Here is a 22,228-nt window from a genome sequence, read left to right as displayed (position 1 = left end):
ATGAAAGGGAAGTAGAATGTATTGACAACAAACATGTGCCACTGTAAAAATGCTTGCATTGATTAAAGTTTGGTGAAATTTAGGGCAGACTTTCAAATGTTCAGTAGAAACCATTGAGTACAGCATGCCTTGACATCAACATTATGTGAAGTACACCCTTCAGGTACAGAACTGATAGTATCCCAAAAATTATTAGCTCATATACTGTACATATAAGGAATACTTGCTTCGCACCATACAGCTATTATATGATGATAAAAGGATGTGGTTACCAAACTTTGAGATAGTTAAAAGATTGTTTTGGAGGTTTATGGACCCTGACTGACAGATGGAGAATTATTAAATGGGCAACTTTTGCTGATGTCCCAAATTTTTCAGGAAATGTCTTGGCAAATACTCAAATTGCCAAAACTGGAAGATTAACAATGAAATATATGCTAGCTCAGTTCACTGCAACGATGTTAAGGAAGAAAGGACAATGTGACATCTGCATCAGTCAAAACTATCTTGCTGTAAAATATTCATGATAACAATATGTGGCACTGCATATACAAGGGGAAAAACATAGCCCAAAACCAACCTGTTGCACAGATTCCCAAGGGATGGGTGGTACTGCCATGCATGGTAAGTGTTCATCTTCATATACACTTCTGAATCCAAGTTGCATCCACCATATATTGAACAAGGACCAAGGATGACGAAATTCATGAAGTTATAACTGAACTTGTTGTAACAGTACCTGAATAATGCTTCTGTGCCTCACTACCTGTGTAAGGAGCTGCTAAGCAAAGGAGAATTGGGCTATTTTCCTGGAAAACCCATATGCAGTGAGAATAAAACTGCCCGATACAGAATATTTAAGGCTTGTTACAAATGACAGCAACACACATTATCCTGTTTTCAATGTAAGAGATGTTAAGTCGCACTTCAGGTGGAGAACTATTTCATGGTGCATTATACACAACTGAGCTGTGTGATTTTTTTAAATGTATATGACTTTTGAATAGCTTTAATCTCTGAAGCAGTGCATGCATGAAAGACACAAATGTACTGAAAAAATATTCTAGCCATATGGAAATTACAGTTCACATAAATGGTAACAAATGGATTAAATGAGTTCAGACAATTACAAAACTTTCAGCAAATATTTTTATGGCTTGTTAGGGATGGAAAAAAATGGACCAGTTAAAACCAACACCAGTATTTTAGTTTTGAATAATTGGTACATTTTTGTATTTGTTAGATCTTGATAATAACAGGTGTTTTTTATTTTTTACTAATAGCTGAGTATTAAAAAAAGCATTTTTACAATTTTTCCTTTTTGAGTACACCTTTCTTAAAAAAGGAGTAATTTTTATTTGTAAAATTTTATTGGTTTGAAATATGAAAATGGGAGTAGCCATATTTTAATAACATTGCTATCAGAAATGAGCAACAAACACATGGGATAAGAACTGGTACAGCACTGCTGAGACAATAGCGTCACTGTCATCGCTGGATGTCCATTGTATTGCAGAATGGCACCAAACACAGGCTGGAAATGTTTTTATGAAGTGACACAGCAATGAAGTACAATGCTTAATTTGCTTTAAAAGGCTAATGATTTGTCTGCCATTTCTATTAAATAATAAAAGAGGAAGGCAACCAAAATAAATGAAAAACTTAGCAACACTCCATTCATGGTATACAACAGAAATAGAAAGTAACTGATATGCTGCCTGTGTCTACATAACATGCCTTCATCTGCTGGTAGCCCTTGAAAACAGAAATCAACAGGACAAACAGAAGTCTCCAATCTCAGTGTCCATCCTTTTGCACTGGCTATTGGTAATGTGCAAACAGTGGTATGATCCCCAATCACAACATGATTTTTGAGCAGTTTCATAAAATCAGAACCAACAGGAGAATACTGGTCTTTTTTTTATAACATCCAAAGACTTATCACTTTTTGAGAAAAGCCACAAATGGTGAATTTATTACAGAAAATAATAGGAATACAAACCGCTCATTTTGAGTGGTTTTTAATACTCAGTTTACACAGGTGTGTGTGTAGGGGAACACCGAAAACCGTTTATTTCAGCAATAACCACCACCCCTATGCCTAGAACAATTCAGAAGAAATAGTAGGTAATGAAATTTTTGAAATATGAACTGATCAAAACTCACCATTATCCTTTATCTTTTTCACATCTGCTCCTTTGAAAATATCAACAAAATGGAGCAGTGTGAAGTTGCCTTTCCATGTCATGGTACTGTTCTGGCTCAACTTCTGGACACATTTTATAATTTCCTTTGAATCCTCTGTTACATCTACTGCTGTGTATTGATTCTATAGGACAGAGAAGCAAAATGAATGTATTATATATTCTTGAACTTGAGAAATAAGTTAGATGTAGTAAGGAAAGTTCTGGCAGAATGTAGGCAATTTAGAAGTAAACTAGAACACTCACCGAATAGCAGAACCATTGCATTGTTGACAGGTACACACTAAAGAGAAAGAAAACCTGCTAGCTTTCAGACTAAATCATTTGATGAGCTACAGCAAGCATACAAGCACGCGCTCGCTCACACACACACACACACACACACACACACACACACACACAGCAGTGGCCCCTACATTATGCTGGCTGGACACAAAAGTCAGTATCGCATTTCGCCATGTGGACTACGATGGGATGGGGGTTGAATAGTGGCATGTAGGTGGGGTGGGCAGAGGGAGAAAGAGGCAACAGGCAGAAAGAGGGGATTTGGGGATGGGTCAGCTAGTGGCTCAGAGGGTAGTGTCTGGTTGGCTGGTAAGGAATGTTGAAGGGAGGGATGGCAGGTACATGCTATCATGATGACAAATAATCAAACTCCTGACAAAGGATACTGTTCAGTTGCACCACTACCCACCAAAATATACCCTACCCACAGTGAACCTCCTCAACAATACCTCGTGGCACACAAACACTGCCTAGATGACCTTTTCAATTCGCCATATCCTTCAAAACTCTCTCCCAAAATTCCACATAATCCAGAACCCAAACAAATCCAAATCATTGTTCTTAACCTTTCTACCAAAAACCAAAATCATACGTAAGTTTCAGTTCTACAGAAAGGCCTTACCTTTAGACCTACATCCAAGTTGCACTAGTCATAGTCCTTGCGGTGGAAACACTTGTTTATTACTGATCCATTCAACTAAAACCTACTTAAGCCCAAAATTGACCTTGCATCTCTCAGTTAATACCACGATCTAATCATTACCCTCTTTGTAACCTCCCACTTAATCACCACCTAGCATCATCTCTACCAACATCCCTTCCTAAGAACACTAATCTCCTAACTGAAGAAAGGACAGCCATTCACAATATCAAAACAGATTCTGAACTAATCATTCTCCCAGCAGATGAAGCTCCACCACTTCCATGATGAATCTTAGTGACTACCTGACAGAAGGCTGATGCCAACTACCTAACTCCTCCATCAGCTATGAACTATTCCAGAATTCCAAGTTAACATTCAATCCCTACTGAAATCATTAGGAACAACCCAGAACCTTTCCTCTGAGTCCATCTCCCTCTCACCCCAATGACACCCCATATGGCCCCTTTCTACATGCTCCACAAAATACACAAACCCAACAATATTGGACACCCCTTGTTGCTGGTTATTTTGCTCCTAATGACAGACTTTTCAAACTTGTTGACCAATACCTCCAAGCAATTGCCTGAAGCATTGGCTCTCGCATCACTACCTTCACTAAATCTCCACAATCCCCATCCCTTCACCAACTGGATCCCCACTCATCACTGTTGATGCCACCTCCCTACACACCAACATCCCTCATGCCCAAGGCCTTGCTGTTATCGAAAGCCACAACTCCCAGTGTCCTTCAGACTACATATCCACTACCTCATTCCTCATATGCCTTAAAAACTATATCCTCACACACTGATACTTCTCCTTTGAGGAGAACATACATGAAAACATTCGTGAACACATTCATGGCACCCTCATTGTACACTCATATACCAAACTTTTTATGGAGCATCTAGCCTACCAAAACCCCAAATCCCTTGTCTGGTATAGGTTCACTGATGACATCTCCATGATCTGAACTCAGGGCCATGAAATCTCATCCTGATTCCTCCACAAGTTCAATGCCTTCTCTCCCACCCATTCACCTGGTTCTTCTCAATCCAATGTGCAACTCTTCCTGGACATTGACCTCCCTCCTCTCTGGTGGCTCCACCACCTGTTCTGTATATACTGTATTAAAGCCACCAACAACTATCAGTACCTGCATTTTGACGGCTGTCACCCTCTCCAACATCAAAAATTTGCTCCAATACATCCTGAACATCTGTGGACATCATATCTGTAGTGATGAGAATTCCTTTGCCAACTATGCTACGGGCCCACAAATGCCTTCACAGACAGCCACTGCCCCCCCCCCCCCCCACTCTCTCCCCCCACCACCCCCAAATCAAACAGATTTCCCTTGCTGTATCCTCACGAATCCCTGATCCTCTTCCCACCCTCCCCTAGAATCAGCTACAAAGGAGTGGCCCACTCCTCACACAATATCACTCTGGACTCGGGCATCTGTACCATATCCTTCACCAGGGCTTTCATTATCCATCTTAATGGCTGAAAACAAGGGATATCCTACTCAATATCCTTCCTACCCCTCCAAAAGTTGTATATTGTCATCCATCGCACCTATACATCCTGGTTCATCCTGTGCCACTCTTACTCCGAACCCTTGCCACCGACGTCACATCACTGTGGAAGACACAGAAGCAAGACTTGCTCAATCCACCCACCAGCATTTCTTACTCTACATCTATCACAGCCTTATCCTTCCCTATCAGAGACTGGGAAATCTGTGAAACCAGCCTAATCACAAACCAAATCTGCTGCAATCACTACACAGATTTTCATGTCAGTATGACTTCAACCAGCTGTCCACCAGAATGAATGGCCACTGCCAAACTGTGGCCAGGAACAAAGTTGACCATTCAATGGTGCAGCATAATGGCTTCATTGGCTGCTTCACAACCCATGCCATCTGGATCTTTCCTAGAAGCACCAACTTTTCCAAGTATGCAGATGGAAATTAAACTTGCAAAACGTCCTCCGCTCCTGTAACCCTCCTGTCCTCAATCTCTGTTAATCCACTGTCTTCCCACCATCTATCCAACAGTTTTCGCTACCTCTCTTCTGTCACCCCTCCATTGGTCTTGCCACAGTGGCAATACCCGTTCCCATCAGATCACAGAAGTTAAGCACTGTCGGGCTTGGCTAGCACTTGGATGGGTGACAGTCCATGTCTGCCGACAACTGCTGGCAGTTGGGGTGCAGTGCAATGATGCCTATGGGCTGAGAATGATACGGTGGCCTGCTGGTACCATAAGGCCTTCAAGACCTGATTGGATAAAGTTTATTTGTTCTGTCACCCTCTGCCAATCCACACCTGCATGTCATCTTCATGGTGCAACCTAGCTTACTGGCTCTGGTACCCAAGTATGACATGCCTACCTCATGCACCTGGCCAGCAAACTCCTCCCTCCTAGCCACTAACTGTCCATCCCTCAACCTCCTCTTCTCACTTCCTGCCTCTACCCCCTTCTATCCACCCAACAAATACCCCCCCCCCCCACCCCGCGTACTCTAGTCCACCTGCTGAAATGCAATCCTGACATTGTGTTTACGGCTGGCACAATGTAGGGGGTGCAAGTGTGTGTGTGTGTGTGTGTGTGTGTGTGTGTGTGTGTGTGTGTGTGTGTTGTACCTTAGCTCATCAAAGGATAATTCCAAAAGCCAGCAAGTTTTATTTCTCTTGTGTGTGCCTGTCAATGACTCAATGCTTCGGCCATTCGGTTAGAAATGAGTAAGCTTATCATAAATGCATATTTATCTGAATCTCAAGAAATATCCATAGGTAACAATAAATTAAGTAAATCATATAGAAACTGGCATTTAGCTTCATTAGACATATTTGAAGTTTACGGTGAAAAACAGGTGCAAAGTGCAGTTAGCCTGAGACTCCTCTCTCTCTCTCTCTCTCTCTCTCTCTCTCTCTCTCTTTTAACAAAAATGCTGTGTTGGATCACTACAGCAAGTGGTCTTCAGTACAGGAGCATCGTTAAAGTCTTGTTCCACCTTAAAGTCTCACTACACTCTTTTCTCACTCTTAATTAAAACTCTCTTGTACCAGTATATAACATGTATCTGATGATGTAGACCAAATAGTTTTCTCAGATGAACTTTCCTTTTGATACAAGGAAGTAGCTTAGCAAGACTTGGCACAGAACACTAACATTTTTAGAGCTTCATGACATTGTCTAATAAGGAAATATTAATTTCCATTAGTTCTCACTACTGACACAATTGAAAGAACATTTCTTAATTTTAAATCTTTCGTTTCTTAAATGTAAGGAATGCATTTTATAATTTTGATATTCTGAACTATTTCACTTCACATAAAACTGGGAAATCCTGAATCCATAGTGTGTAATTGGCAGTTTAATTAATATAGTTGGAAATGAGTACTAATTCCCAATAATTTAGCTGGCTAGCATATATTGCCTCGCACTTGGATCTGAGGATGTCGTGACTAAATTACTGATAGTCTTAGTACAACATGAATACAACACAATGAAAATAACATTTGAAACAAATACTAACAAAGAGATAGAGGGGCTGGCCAGTACTTACCTCAGCTCAGTACAGCCGATAGATACACATAAAACAGAACCGAAAATTTACATTCCTAGCTTTCGGAACAAATGTTCCTTCATCAGGGAGGAGAGAGGGGAAAGAAAGGGAAGCCAAAGAATATCTTTGGCTTCCCTCTGACAACCATGCATCCATCCTTGCTACCCTCCCTATTTTCCTTTCCCTGTTGCTTCATAGCCTGGGTTGTGAGTAACTGAATCTCCTTTCCCTTCTTCCCTTTCTTTCCCCTCTCTCCTCCCTGATGAAGGAACATTTGTTCCGAAAGCTAGGAATGTAAATTTTCGGTTCTGTTTTATGTGTATCTATCGGCTGTACTGAGCTGAGGTAAGTACTGGCCAGCCCCTCTATCTCTTTGTTAGTATTTGTTTCACATCTTTATATGAGATTTTCCATTAATCATGAAAATAACATTTTTTAATTATAAATCTTTCTCTGCTAGAAAATATTTGCATATTACAGAAGGTCATCTACTTCAGCAACAGTTCCAAAATCCAGATACAAAAATTGTATATTTGATATGTACACAGGAAAACCAACAGAAAAAGTTCAAATTTAGCTTAGCGCATTTTGTATTTTGACTATAAATTACTTTGGTGAGGCACAAGGGACATAAGAGACAGGAAAGGAACAACATTTTATGAAACACAGATTTATCAAGATTAGTTACCTGTTGCAAACAGTTATCACAAGCTGTATCCCGACTTATTAGGCATTGCTGTCGATCAAAAATTTCACCAAAGTAGTTGAGCTGCAATGCTCGGCGGCAATCTGTTCTGTTTTCACAGTACGCCACCATCCTGTACAAATTGTCATAATGTGTCTGTCTAGCCGCATAGTTTTCCCGATCCACTGAAACACCAGACAGTGGTAAGCTTAGCTTTTTTCTTTATTCACAATCTAGTTAATACTGCCTGCAGGAATCAAATTTATAGTTGGGACATTTAATGAAAATTTAACATTAAAAAATACACACTTCCTTTATTGGTAAAAGGTTACTTTGCAAATTTATCCTTGCTTATAAAATTAAACATTCATGAACAAATGCAAGGACACACAATTGCTGCCAGAGTTAAATGTTATAAAATTTGTATATGAATTTTATTACATTATATCTCCAAATATCAGCATTTTAGCTACTGATGCAAATGTTCTCATGGAGGTATGCTATTAGTTATGAGCTATGGATTTTATGCTTTTATTTATATGCCTGATAATCATACAGACTACTGTGTTATTAAAAATATGATGGTCAACACTTATATACATTACGGAAAATTATTCCTGACGTTGGTTCCCTTTGGTACAATTGGTTTCCTCTATTTCTGTGGCTCCAATTCATGATAAGGGAACACACATTCATTCCACAGACAAAATTCATATTTTAGTACTCTGTGTCTTCTTTCATGCTCCATCTCCTATTTTCATTAAGTCCTCCCTCTTTCCTTTAATGTCCCTCATCATTTTTCACCCCTTTCCAAGTTCTCACAGATCTTCAAAATTTATTATCCCACCTAATACCAGTAAAATCTTTTCATAATGTCACCTATCAACTTCTTGCTCAATACACACTTCCTCACATTCCATGTGATTCATATAACGCTGTTGGGAGAAACGAGGCAGCCCCTTTGACTGCTGGTTTCCTCATCCATATTTGTGAAAGCGGCTTCTCTATCTCTCAATCAGTACTTGGCAAGCCACTGTATATTGTGTTTTGGAAGGTACATATTACACCAGTATCACTATCCCTTTCCCTCCTATTTTACACATTTGTTAAAAGAACTAAACCCCTTGACTCTTCTTAGAATAATAATCATTACTTGAATTTTAAGAGGAAGTTTAGTTTCACTGTGACACACAATATCTTTTTACAGTCACTTTACACGAGTTTATTACAAAATGTGCCAATTTGTCAGGTATTTCTCCCCCCCCCCCTCCTCCCCTCTCTCTCTCTGGAAAAGAAACTGTGTGACAAAATTGAACTGGTCAGTTTCTCTCTGAGAGTTATTTTCTAGTTTTTGTTAAATCTATTTGATAAAGGTCCCAGACATAGGACTCATATTTAAAAACAAGTTGGAGAGGAATATTGTGAGCAGTCTTCTTTTTAGTTAAGTTTCTCTTACCATAGCCAAGAAATTAACTTCATCACTATGAGATTTGTGTGAGAATTTGATTTTAAATTGCTGCAGGCACTAATGCCTAAACATCTCACTGTTCTATCAAAATTATCAAGAAAATGATAGATTACTACTCAGTGTAAAGATGACAGATTGAGTTGCAGACAAGCACAATGAAAAGACTGTTACATGTTTAGAATTCGGCCGTGGCCTCCTTCTGACGAGAAAAAAACACACACATTCACAAAAGCGAGCACACCTCACGCATATATGACCGCCGTCACCAGCAGCTCAGACCAGAATGCATCTACATCTGCATCTACATTTATACTCCGCAAGCTACCCAACAGTGTGTGGCGGAGGGCACTTTACGTGCCACTGTCATTACCTCCCTTTCCTGTTCCAGTCGCGTATGGTTCGCGGGAAGAACGACTGTCTGAAAGCCTCTGTGCGCGCTCTAATCTCTCTAATTTTACATTCGTGATCTCCTCGGGAGGTATAAGTAGGGGAAGCAATATATTCGATACCTTATCCAGAAACGCACCCTCTCGAAACCTGGCGAGCAAGCTACACCGCGATGCAGAGCGCCTCTCTTGCAGAGTCTGCCACTTGAGTTTGTTAAACATCTCCGTAACGCTATCACAGTTACCAAATTACCCTGTGAAGAAACGCGCCGCTCTTCTTTGGATCTTCTCTATCTCCTCCGTCAACCCGATCTGGTACGGATCCCACACTGATGAGAAATACTCAAGTATAGATCGAACGAGTGTTTTGTAAGCCACCTCCTTTGTTGATGGACTACATTTTCTAAGGACTCTCCCAATGAATCTCAACCTGGTACCCGCCTTACCAACAATTAATTTTATATGATCATTCCACTTCAAATCGTTCCACACGCATACTCCCAGATATTTTACAGAAGTAACTGCTACCAGTGTTTGTTCCGCTACGATATAACCATACAGTAAAGGATCCTTCTTTCTATGTATTCGCAATACATTACATTTGTCTATGTTAAGGGTCAGTTGCCACTCCCTGCACCAAGTGCCTATCCGCTGCAGATCTTCCTGCATTTCGCTACAATTTTCTAATGCTGCAACTTCTCTGTATACTACAGCATCATCCGCGAAAAGCCGCATGGAACTTCCGACACTATCTACTAGGTCATTTATATATATTGTGAAAAGCAATGGTCCCATAACACTCCCCTGTGGCACGCCAGAGGTTACTTTAACGTCTGTAGACGTCTCTCCGTTGATAACAACAAGCTGTGTTCTGTTTGCTAAAAACTCTTCAATCCAGCCACACAGCTGGTCTGATATTCCGTAGGCTCTTACTTTGTTTATCAGGCGACAGTGCGGAACTGTATCGAACGCCTTCCGGAAGTCAAGAAAAATAGCATCTACCTGGAAGCCTGTATCTAATATTTTCTGGGTCTCATGAACAAATAAAGCGAGTTGGGTCTCACACGATCGCTGTTTCCGGAATCCATGTTGATTCCTACATAGTAGATTCTGGGTTTCCAAAACGACATGATACTCGAGCAAAAAACATGTTCTAAAATTCTACAACAGATCGACGTCAGAGATATAGGTCTATAGTTTTGCGCATCTGCTCGACGACCCTTCTTGAAGACTGGGACTACCTGTGCTCTTTTCCAATCATTTGGAACCTTCCATTCCTCTAGAGACTTGCGGTACACGGCTGTTAGAAGGGGGGCAAGTTCTTTCGCGTACTCTGTGTAGAATCGAATTGGTATCCCGTCAGGTCCAGTGGACTTTCCTCTGTTGAGTGATTCCAGTTGCTTTTCTATTCCTTGGACACTTATTTCGATGTCAGCCATTTTTTCGTTTGTGCGAGGATTTAGAGAAGGAAACAGCTTTGGAAAAAGGTGTTTAGTATTTCAGCTTTACGCTTGTCATCCTCTGTTTCAATGCCATCATCATCCGGGAGTGTCTGGACATGCTTTTTCGAGCCACTTACTGATTTAACGTAAGACCAGAACTTCCTAGGATTTTCTGTCAAGTCGGTACATAGAATTTTACTTTCGAATTCACTGAATGCTTCACGCATAGCCCTCCTTACGCTAACTTTGACATCGTTTAGCTTATGTTTGTTTGAGAGGTTTTGGCTGCGTTTAAACTTGCAGTGAAGCTCTCTTTGCTTTCGAAGTAGTTTTCTAACTTTGTAGTTGTACCACGGTGGGTTTTTCCCATCCCTCACAGTTTTACACGGCACGTACCTGTCTAAAACGAATTTTACGATTGCCTTGAACTTTTTCCATAAACACTCAACATTGTCAGTGTCGGAACAGAAATTTTCGTTTTGATCTGTTAGGTAGTCTGAAATCTGCCTTCTATTACTCTTGCTAAACAGATAAACCTTCCTCCCCTTTTTCATATTCCTATTAACTTCCATATTCAGGGATGCTGCAACGGCCTTATGATCACTGATTCCCTGTTCTGCACTTACAGAGTCGAAAAGTTCGGGTCTGTTTGTTATCAGTAGGTCCAAGATGTTATCTCCACAAGTCGGTTCTCTGTTTAATTGCTCGAGGTAATTTTTGGATAGTGCACTCAGTATAATGTCACTCGATGCTCTGTCCCTACCACCCGTCCTAAACATCTGAGTGTCCCAGTCTATATCTGGTAAATTGAAATCTCCACCTAAGACTATAACATGCTGAGAAAATTTATGTGAAATATATTCCAAATTTTCTCTCAGTTGTTCTGCCACTAATGCTGCTGAGTCAGGAGGTCGGTAAAAGGAGCCAATTATTAACCTAGCTCGGTTGTTGAGTTTAACCTCCACCCATAATAATTCACAGGAACTATCCACTTCTACTTCACTACAGGATAAACTACTACTAACAGCGATGAACACTCCACCACCGGTTGCATGCAATCTATCCTTTCTAAACACCGTCTGTACCTTTGTAAAAATTTCGGCAGAATTTATCTCTGGCTTCAGCCAGCTTTCTGTACCTATAACGATTTCAGCTTCGGTGCTTTCTATCAGCGCTTGAAGTTCCGGTACTTTACCAACGCAGCTTCGACAGTTTACAATTACAATACCGATTGCTGCTTGGTCCCCGCATGTCCTGACTTTGCCCCGCACCCATTGAGGCTGTTGCCCTTTCTGTACTTGCCCAAGGCCATCTAACCTAAAAAACCGCCCAGCCCACGCCACACAACCCCTGCTACCCGTGTAGCCGCTTGTTGCGTGTAGTGAACTCCTGACCTATCCAGCGGAACCCAAAACCCCACCACCCTATGGCGCAAGTCGAGGAATCTGCAGCCCACACGGTCGCAGAACCGTCTCAGCCTCTGATTCAGACCCTCCACTCGGATCTGTACCAAAGGTCCGCAGTCAGTCCTGTCGACGATGCTGCAGATGGTGAGCTCTGCTTTCATCCTGCTAGCGAGACTGGCAGTCTTCACCAAATCAGATAGCCGCCGGAAGCCAGAGAGGATTTCCTCCGATCCATAGCAACACACATCATTGGTGCCGATATGAGCGACCACCTGCAGATGGGTGCACCTTGTACCCTTCATGGCATCCGGAAGGACCCTTTCCACATATGGAATGACTCCCCCCGGTATGCACACGGAATGCACTTTGGTTTTCTTCCCCTCCCTTGCTGCCATATCCCTAAGTGGCCCCATTACGCGCCTGACGGAGCTCCCAACTACCAGTAAGCCCACCCTCTGCGACCGCCTGGATCTTGCAGACTGAGGGGCAACCTCTGGAACAGGACAAGCAGCCATGTCAGGCGGAAGATCAGTATCAGCCTGAGACAGAGCCTGAAACCGGTTCGTCAGACAAACTGGAGAGGCCTTCCGTTCAGCCCTTCGGAATGTCTTTCGCCCCCTGCCACACCTTGAGACGACCTCCCACTCTACCACAGGTAAGGGATCAGCCTCAATGCGGGCAGTATCCTGGGCAACCACAGTCGTAGTCCGATCGGGGGATGTGTGGGACAAGCTGGCCGTCCCCGACAAACCCCCATCCGGACCCCCACAGTGATGCCCATTGGCAACAGCCTCAAGCTGTGTGACCGAAGCCAACACTGCCTGAAGCTGGGAGCGAAGGGATGCCAACTCAGCCTGCATCCGAACACAGCAGTTGCAGTCCCTATCCATACTAAAAACTGTTGTGCAAAGAACGTCTGAACTAATCTACAGAGAGCGCAAACAAATTGACACAAAATTTAAACGGTTATTAAAATACAAGATTGCCTAGTAAGTGTAGTAATGCTGCTACTTGCGCACTGCTGACACACTGCTCGGCGGCGGAAGGAGACTACGTGATTTTACACTATTCAGGTACTAAAACGGGATGCTACAACTCTCAAATACTATAATACGCCCGAAATTTATGAATTAAACAATGCAAGTACCAAAAACACGCAAAGAAATTAAGAATAAAACTATGTAACAAATGAGTGAGCAAAGGAGTATACGACTTGCTGCTGCAGCTTCTTATCCAACGGCGGCAGGGAGCACACTGACTGTGACCAACCGACACTGGCCGTTCAAAACAAAAACAGAAGACAGATGACTACGCGAATTTACACTATTCAGGTACTAAAACACGATGCTACAACTCTCAAATACTATAATACGTCCGAAATTTATGAATTAAACAATGCAAGTACCAAAAACACGCAAAGAAATTAAGAATAAAACTATGTAACAAATGAGTGAGCAAAGGAGTATACGACTTGCTGCTGCAGCTGCTTATCCAACGGCAGCAGGGAGTAACCATCACATTGAGCAGTAACATGGACTGGAGCAGGGAAGGGGGAAGGATAGCAGGGTACAAGTATGGAAGTAAGGGGGGAGGGGGGAGGGGGGGGTGAACATGCTGTATTTGGCGGAGCATGCTGGGACTCGACAGAGCATGATAGGACACCCTGGTGCAGTGTTGGTAGGCCATGGGGAAAGATGGTGGGGAGGGCAGAGAGTAACAGGGAGTGGAAAAGAAGAGGAGAAGGGAAGGGGAACAATGGGCATGTGCTTTGGCAGAGGGTGGTACACAATGAGCATGAGTCTGAGGCGATGTGAATAGGGAGGAGGTGAGAAGACAGAGGGTGTGGAAACTGTTGGATGGGTGGTGTGGGGACAGTAGGCTACTGTAGGTTGAGGCTCGAATAATTTTGAGAATGGTAAATTTGTTGTAAGAGTAACTCCCATCTGTGCAGTTCAGAAAAGCTGGTGATGGAGGGGAGGATACAGATGGCCCTGGTTGTGAAGCAGCTATTGGAATCATGTATGTTATGTTCAGCTGCAATATCTGCCACAGGGTAGTGGCAATTCATTCTGATGGACACCTGGTTGTCGCCATACCAATATAAAAAACTGTGCAACGATTGCAGCAGAGCTGGTACATGACACGGTCTGACCTGTGATTGAGCAGGAAAAGCCTCTGATAGGAATGGAACAGGAAGTGCAGTATGAATTGGTTGGGCAGGTCTTGCACCTCAGTCTTCCGTAGGGATATGATCCCTGTGGCAAGGGGCTGGGATTGGGTGTGGCACAGGAATCGACTAGAATGATCTGGAGGTTGGGTGGGCTACAGAACACCACTTTAGGGGGAAGGGAAAGGATGTCCCTCATTTCAGGTATGATGATAGGTGATCAAAGCCCTGGCAAAAGACGCGGTCAGTTGTTCCAGTCCAGGGTGGTAGTTGTAACAAGGGGGCACTCCTTTGTAGTTAGCTCTTGGGGGTTGTGGGATGACTGGGGGTATGTGGGAAAACAGCACAGGAGATTTGTCTGCAGAGTAGTTCTGGGGAGATCGTGTCTGTCTGTGAAGGCCTTGGTGAAACCATCAGCATAGTGGGCAAAGCAGTTCTTGTCACTGCGTATGCCATCTCCAGGTTGCCAGGCTGTATGGGAGGGATTTTTTGGTGTAGAAGGGATGGTAGCTGTTGAAAAGCAGGAACTATTGGTGATTGGTGGGTTTAATGTAGACAGAGGTGTGGATGGAGACACCAGAGAGTAAGTAGTCAATGTACTGGAAGGGGCAAGCTCGGTTGAGGAGGTTTAGGTGAAGCAGACGGCAGAGAAGGTGTTGAGGTTGTGAAGGAATGTGGATAGGGTGTACTGGCCCTGAGTCTAGATCATGAAGATATCCTCAATGAACCTGAACCATAGCAGGGGTTTTAGATTTTGGGAGGCTAGGAAGGTTTTCTCTAGATGACCTAGAAACAGCTTGGCATAGGAGGGTGTGATGGAGATGCCCTTGGCTGTGCTGTGGGTTTGTTTGTACACCTTCCCTTCACAGGAGTAGTAGTTGCATGTTAGAATAAAGTTAGTATGGTGTATGACAAATGAAGTACTGGATCTCGAGTATGAAGGACATTCATTTCTGCCAGATACACTCTGCAGTTCATGACACATGACAGTGGGGGAACTTTGTCTTGCAGGTAGGATGATTAGATCAGGATTTGTTTTGATTTTGTGAATGACTATCCTTTCTTCTGCTGAAAGGGGTTGTAGTTCTCAGGTAGGCACCTGGGGAAAGATGATGAGGCAAAGTTGGAAGTAAGGAATTTCTGACAGGTGAGAAGGGAGTTGTTAGATCAGAGAGGGGAGGATCACAGTTAGATGGTGGTATGAACTGGAAGAGGTAGAGTAACAAAAAAGTGTTTCCACTGCATGGATTGGGAGAAGGAAAGTAATTGCAAAGTCCATCATGATTAAATTTGGGTGTAGTGCTAACGGCAAGACATTTGGATAGGATGGAAACTTCTGTAGGATTGTGTTTTCTGGGGGAAAGGTTAACTACAGTGTTTTGGATTTGTTTGGGTTCTGGATAGTTTTGAGTGAGAGTTATGGAGGATGTAGCAGGTTGAAAAAGTCAGCTATGGAGAGTCTGGATGCTATGAGGTATTGACAAGGAGGAACACTGTGAAACTTCCTGGCAGATTAAAACTGTATGCTGGACCGAAACTCGAACTCAGGACCTTTGCCTTTCGCAGGCAAGTGCTCTACCAACTGAGCTACCCAAGCATGACTCACGACCCATCCTCCCAGCTTCAATTCTGCCAGTACCTCATCTCCTACCTTCCAAACTTCACAGAAGCTCTTCTGCGAACTTGCAGAACTAGCACTCCTGGAAGAAAGGATATAGAGGAGACATGGCTTAGCCACAGCCTGGGGGATGTTTCCAGAACGAGACTTTCACTCTGCAGTGGAGTGTGCACTGATATAAGCTTCCTGGCAGATTAAAACTGTGTGCAGGACCGAGACTCGAACTTGAGACCTTTGCCTTTCGCAGGCAAGTGCTCTACCAACTGAACTACCCAAGCACGACACAACCCGTCCTCACAGCTTCAATTCTGCCAGGGTGCACAACCTGTCCGATCTAGCAACCCAGCACTTCCTATTCCAGTCTCACAGGCCTATCTTACCCCCTCCAATGTTGGGCCACCTGTGAAAGCGGCCATGTCATATAACAGCTCTGCTGCAATGATTGCACAGCTTTTATATTGGTACAATTACCAAACACTGTCCATGAGGATGAATGCCCACTGCCAAACTGTGGCCAAAAGTGAAGTAAACCACCCTGTGGCACAGCTTGCAGCTGAACAGAACATAACACACTTGATTTTAATGGCTACTTCACTACCCAAGCCATCTGGATTCTTCCCTCCACCACCAGCTTTTCTGTACTGTGCAAATGGGAGTTATCCTTACAACAAATTCTCTGCTCCCAGTGATCATCCCGACCACAAGCTAAGTAACCTACTGCCTCCACAACCTCCACCCAGCGATTTCCATTCCCTCTGTCCTGTCAACTCCTCTCTATTCATGTCTCCACCCCTTCATTGTGCGCTGCCCTCTGCCAACGCATCCATATGTCTTCTGCTTCCCTGATCCCTTTCTTTACAGCATCCTCTCCTCCCCTGAACTCCCTGTTGCATAGCCTCCTGACACTGCACCTGGCAGTCTTATCACACCTTCATCTAGTCCCTGCATGTTCCACCAGACAGTGCTCTTCTTTCCCACCAACCTGTACTCTGCCATTCCTCCCCCTTCCCCAACCCACTGTAGATTGCTGCTCAATGTTACAATTGCATTCTGGTCCAATCTGCTAGTGATGGTCAAGAGTGTGTGAGGTGTGCTTGCTTTTGCAAGTGTTTTTTTTTTCGTTTCTTCTCTTTTCCTTTTGTGAAGAAGGCTTTGGCCAAAAGCAAAACATGTAACAGACTGTTCATTGCACCTGTCTGTAACTCAATGTGTCATCTTTACGGTGAGTAGCAATATATACCTTTTTTGTAATATTTTTGGTATTCCAACCAGGAGTTTCCATCTGATTTTGCCAAATGACTTTTCTTCCATCCCACACCCCTACGATTTCTTCCCATGTTACAATTCTCTAAAGCATTATTCTTGTCAGAGTTTATTCTTTTCTTCTTTACCATGTTTTTTCAACATCTTCCAAACTGCTAGCATTCTAGTCTTCTGACCACACTGTGTCAATGATCTTGTCTGTGCACAACACACAGCTATGTGACCACAAGAACTGTTGGTGCAGCGTCTCAAGCTGCAAATTCTTCCCACCGATAATTACCTCCCTCATCCACACATATTTTATTTTGTTTTCCACACAAACTTGTGAACCTCAACCTAACCAATCCCCCCCACCCTTTCCCTTATCCCAATGTGCAAACACTCACATACCTCATTACTTTTCTCCCACATTTTTGTACATTTTTTAAAGTATGTGTGAGTGTTACTGTGTAATTTTACATACTCTATGCATTTTTGCATATTTTTACTTGATCGTGCATACTTTTATGTATTTGTATGTATTTTCACATATCTGTGCATGTTGTGATGTGCCTGTACGTATTTTACATGTCCTTTTGTTATCCAGCTCGCCTCACAACCATCTAACTACTTCATTTGCCCATTTCTGCTTCATTCGCATTTTTCCAATGCTGTCACTGTCACAATAGGTCACTGCTACATCTTTTTGTACAATTTCAAAAAATATCCCATTACCTGGCCAAAACTAGTCCCACATACTGCTCCTTAAATGCTGTCTATACCAAGCAATCCCCCAAATGGCCTAAGGATCCCACCCCTCCTTTCACAATGACTGTCATGTTTTTAATTCCATCAACTTGTGAGCCTCACAAACCTGGTATCACAAAAACACATCTTAATGGCACAGACATCACACAACCACCTCTCATACCTCTGAAAGAACCTGCTGATATCCTACTGCCACCCTGGGGCACCACTATCCAACCTCTATCCCACCCACACTTTTCCTTCTCAAAGCACCCAGACCTTGCCTAGCTGACCTTTTCAACCTGCCACATACTCAAAAACTCCTTGCCAACACTCCACCAAATCCAGATCCGAAAGATTCCTGGAACACTGTTGTTAAGCTTTCCACCAAAATCCTCAGCTCAGTAGAACTTTCAGCCCTACCTTCAGCCCCACACCCAAATTTAATCACGTTGGAATTAACATAGCCTCCCAAATCAAATATACCAACCACTTCCTTCACCGACTTTCCACCATCCTATACTAGTTCCCTACTCATCCTTGTTGATGCTACTTCGCCGAACACCAACATCCCTCATGCCCACAGCCTTGTCACTACCGAACACTAACTTTCCCATAGTCCTTCAGACTCCAACCCACTACATCATTTGTTATGCACCTTACTAACTTTATCCAAATGCACAGCTACTTCCATTTTTAAATGAAGGTATAGAAAAAGCACTATGGCACAGCAAAGTGCACCCCATGTCACTCTCCTACTCCAACCTGTTACTGGGCTATCTACAGCAAATCTTCCTATCCTCCCAAAACTCCTGGTGTGGTTCAGGATCATTGTTGATATCTCCATGACCAGGATGCAGGAGCAAGACACCCTATCCTCATTCCTTCACAAACTTAACACCTTCTTTCACATCCACTTCATCTGGAACTCCTCAACCCAATGTGCCACCTTCCTGGATTTTGGCTTCCTCCACTGTGGTGGCTCCATCCACACCCCTGCCCACATTAAACTCACCAGTCACCAACTGTACCTGCATTTCGACAGCTGGACTTCCTTTCCACACCAAAAAGTACCTTCCATACAGCCTGGCCACCCAATGACACCAGTGACAAGAACTCACTTGCCCAATTTGCTTAAGGTCTCACCACAGCCTCCAAAGAAAGGCACTATCACCCACATCTAATTCACAAACAGATCCCCTGTGCAATTTCCCCACAGATCCCCAAGAACCAGAGTTGCAAAGGAGTGTTCCCTTTCTCACACAATACAATCTTGGACTGGAACAACTGTACCACATCATTCATCAGGACTCCGATTACTTATCATCATGTCTTAAATGAGGGACATCCTACTCATGAACCTTCACACATCTCCTAAAGTGTTATTCCATTGCCCACCCAACCTGTACATCTGAATCCAATCCTACACCACTCCCAGTCCCAACTCCGTTGACACAGGGATCATATCCCTTTGAAAAACCCAGATGCAAGACCTGCCTAACCCAGCCACGCAGCACTTCCTGTTCCAGTCCTGTTACAGGTCTATTTTACACCATCAGAGGTCGGGCCACCTGTAAAAGCATCCTTGTTATATACCAGGTCTGTTGCACTCATTACACAGCACTTTATATTGGTATGAGTACCAACCAGCTGTTCACCAGGATGAATGGCCACTGCCAAACTGTGGTCAAAAGCATGGAACACAACCCTGTGGCACAACATGCAGCTAAACATCACATACTTGATTTCAATGGCTTCACTGCCCAAGCCATCTGGGTCCTCCCCTCCATCACCAGCTCTTCTGAACTAGGCAGATGGGAGTTATCCAAATAATACATTCTCTGCTCCTAAAATTGTCATGCCCTCAACCTGCTGTCCCCACACTCTCCATACACGAGTTTTAGCCCCCACTATCCTTTCAATTCCTCTCTATTCATGTCCTCTTATCCTCACTGCGTACTGCCCTCTCCCATCACATCCGCCTGTCTTTCTCCTTCCCTGCTATTCTTCTACGTAGTTGCCCCTGCCCCCTCCTCATCTCCAATCTACCTGCCCCACAGCCTTCCGAGGGTGCGACTGGCAGTCTTGTCATGCATACATCTAGTCCCTGCACACACTGTCAGACAGCACTCTTCTCTTACCCCCACCTGTACCCTGATATCTGCCCCCCCCCCCCCCCCCCCACCGCACACACACCGCCATTTCCTGTCCCATTCCAGAGTGCCTCTCAAAATGACCGCTGAGTAGCAATCTACCCTTTCCTAATGCTGTTAATATTTCAGCCTGGAGTTTCCATTATTTTACTATTTTGATCGACTGTGCTGACTATCATTTAAGGTGTAGTCATACGATACAAAATCTTTGCACCTGTTCACGCTTACTAAATTATACTGCTCTTTAAACCTTATTGAAAAGAGAGTTAAAGCAACATAGCATATTAATAACTTGGTGGTGATGAATGAATGTGTGGAAGCATCTGTCGGAACTCTCCAAGTCGGGCACAGAAAACTCAAGGTCACATTGTGCGAGGTCAGCATCACTATAGTGCCAAATGGGACAGACCCCGCACCACGAGACAGTTAAAGGGAAGGGGAAAAGACAATGTATGTCAATCTCACTGATTGCTGTGCGCTTCCTTACAACATGGCTCAGACATGACAACTGGATGACTTCACATGTGGGAAGAATCGTAGAGCAACTGGAGGAAAGATGAAGTGTGACGCGTGTAGCTCACACCATTGTTCCAAGTGTAGGGGGAGCATTCCAAACCACAGGCAATGCTGCCTAAAGGAGAGGAGTTGGTCAACCACATTCAACTACAGGAGAAGATTCCCGCTACAATGTACTACAGGCAAGAAGAGACAAACATCAAACAGCAGATACAATTGCAATTACATTTAATAGGACTGCAAGGCACGCAGTCTGATGCTCTACAGCAGCATGGCAACTGCATGGGGGTCATCTCTTTGCCCTGACCAGTATGTGTTCTGTTGACATCTAGACATCTGTGACACCATTTTCAATGTTGCCAACAGCATAGACCCTACACAAACGAGGTATGGCGTCATGCGCTCTTTTCAGATGACAGCAGATTCAGTCTAAGTAGTGATTCTGGCCATACCCTCATGCAGCGACATGGAGTTTCGTGAGTTGACCAAAGAAGGGTAATGAGTACAAAGGCAGGTTACTGCAGGTAACTACTGGAAAATCCCTGAAAGGGTTCTGTTCTTTGAGTCAGTGATGGGCACATGCTCAATGAAAAGGCGTTACTTTCCAAAAATTAAATATTACCTGCAAATATTACAGAGAAAAATACTAAAACTGAATGCAATGGATCTAGAAAATAAATGAGGATATCAAATCATGCATCCCAACATCACAAGTTCGATGCAGCGTTGCATGATGCTGCGCAAACTCTAGTTTTTAATTACTGAGATTTAGTGTTATAAGCAATGCTACTGGTAAATCAAAACTGCTATAATCATAAACAATATGTCATACTACAGCTGAACTGCACGGTGAACAAATAATGACACAGACTGGCTGCAACTTGAATGGATACAGAGAAACACTTTGGTTAAAACTGCTCAATAAAATTAACTTCAATAATTACATGAATCATGACATCAGCAAATGTCACCCTGTAACCTTACTCTTTTCATAAATGTATTTCTGTTTAGGTATGTAAGCTATTTCTGCATCAAATTCAGCATTATGTAATCTGAGACATACCTCCCATTAAATCAACCATAATTCAAATTTGGTGAGTGCTATGTAAAAATCAAGAGCACCATGTAAATGAGTAGTAAGTTATGCTCTGATTTGATATACCATATTTGTGTATATAAAAACATATTATTTCAACAGTTGTACACAATGGCACATCATGTTTTTATTAATATTTAGCATCATACGCATGCGAGAATGTTTCAAAAGTTTGGAAAATGACCAGCATGGGGAGCTGCTCCTTTCAATACATTTACTATTAACAAAAACAATGCAATTTAAGTTATGGCCACTTCAGCATAATATTGTGAGAAGATGTGAACATAAATAGCAAGGGTGCCCATATGGTAGTCTGTAGGTGGGGTGCAGGTGGGGGGCTAGACCTGGGGTTTGAGGTATTTTTAATATTTTGTAAGAAGAACGGTGACTTGTAAGTGGCCATAAATAAAGCTACTGTTCCAACCCTGTCAAAAACCTGTACAGTACCAACATTTAAATCACTTCCTTGAAAGAAAAACACCTGAATTCACTATATTTTTTTCCTTTCCGTGAGAGCTGCGGAAGAGGGGGGGGGGAGGTGGAAGGAGAGAGGGGGGGATGTTCACCCCCCCCCCCCTTGCCCCAAGTATGGTT

General features: G+C 43.1%; 1 protein-coding gene across 3 annotated transcripts in view; it reads right to left on the bottom strand.

The window, feature by feature from the left end:
- The window catches only part of LOC126094677 (Bloom syndrome protein homolog), a 207,352-nt gene that overhangs the window by 33,396 nt on the left and 151,728 nt on the right, over positions 1-22,228 (bottom strand). For all 3 annotated transcript variants that reach the window (XM_049909187.1, XM_049909188.1, XM_049909189.1), the window contains 2 exons: positions 7,397-7,578; positions 2,167-2,329 (listed from right to left, as the gene is read on the bottom strand). In XM_049909187.1, the coding sequence (XP_049765144.1) occupies positions 2,167-2,329; positions 7,397-7,578 (345 nt within the window). The remainder of the gene's footprint in view (positions 1-2,166; positions 2,330-7,396; positions 7,579-22,228) is intronic.

This window comes from Schistocerca cancellata, chromosome 8, assembly GCF_023864275.1.
Source record: "Schistocerca cancellata isolate TAMUIC-IGC-003103 chromosome 8, iqSchCanc2.1, whole genome shotgun sequence".
NCBI classification, from domain to species: Eukaryota; Metazoa; Arthropoda; class Insecta; order Orthoptera; family Acrididae; genus Schistocerca; species Schistocerca cancellata.
Note: the sequence above shows the minus strand (reverse complement) of the source record. Positions and strands in the feature narration are given on the sequence as shown.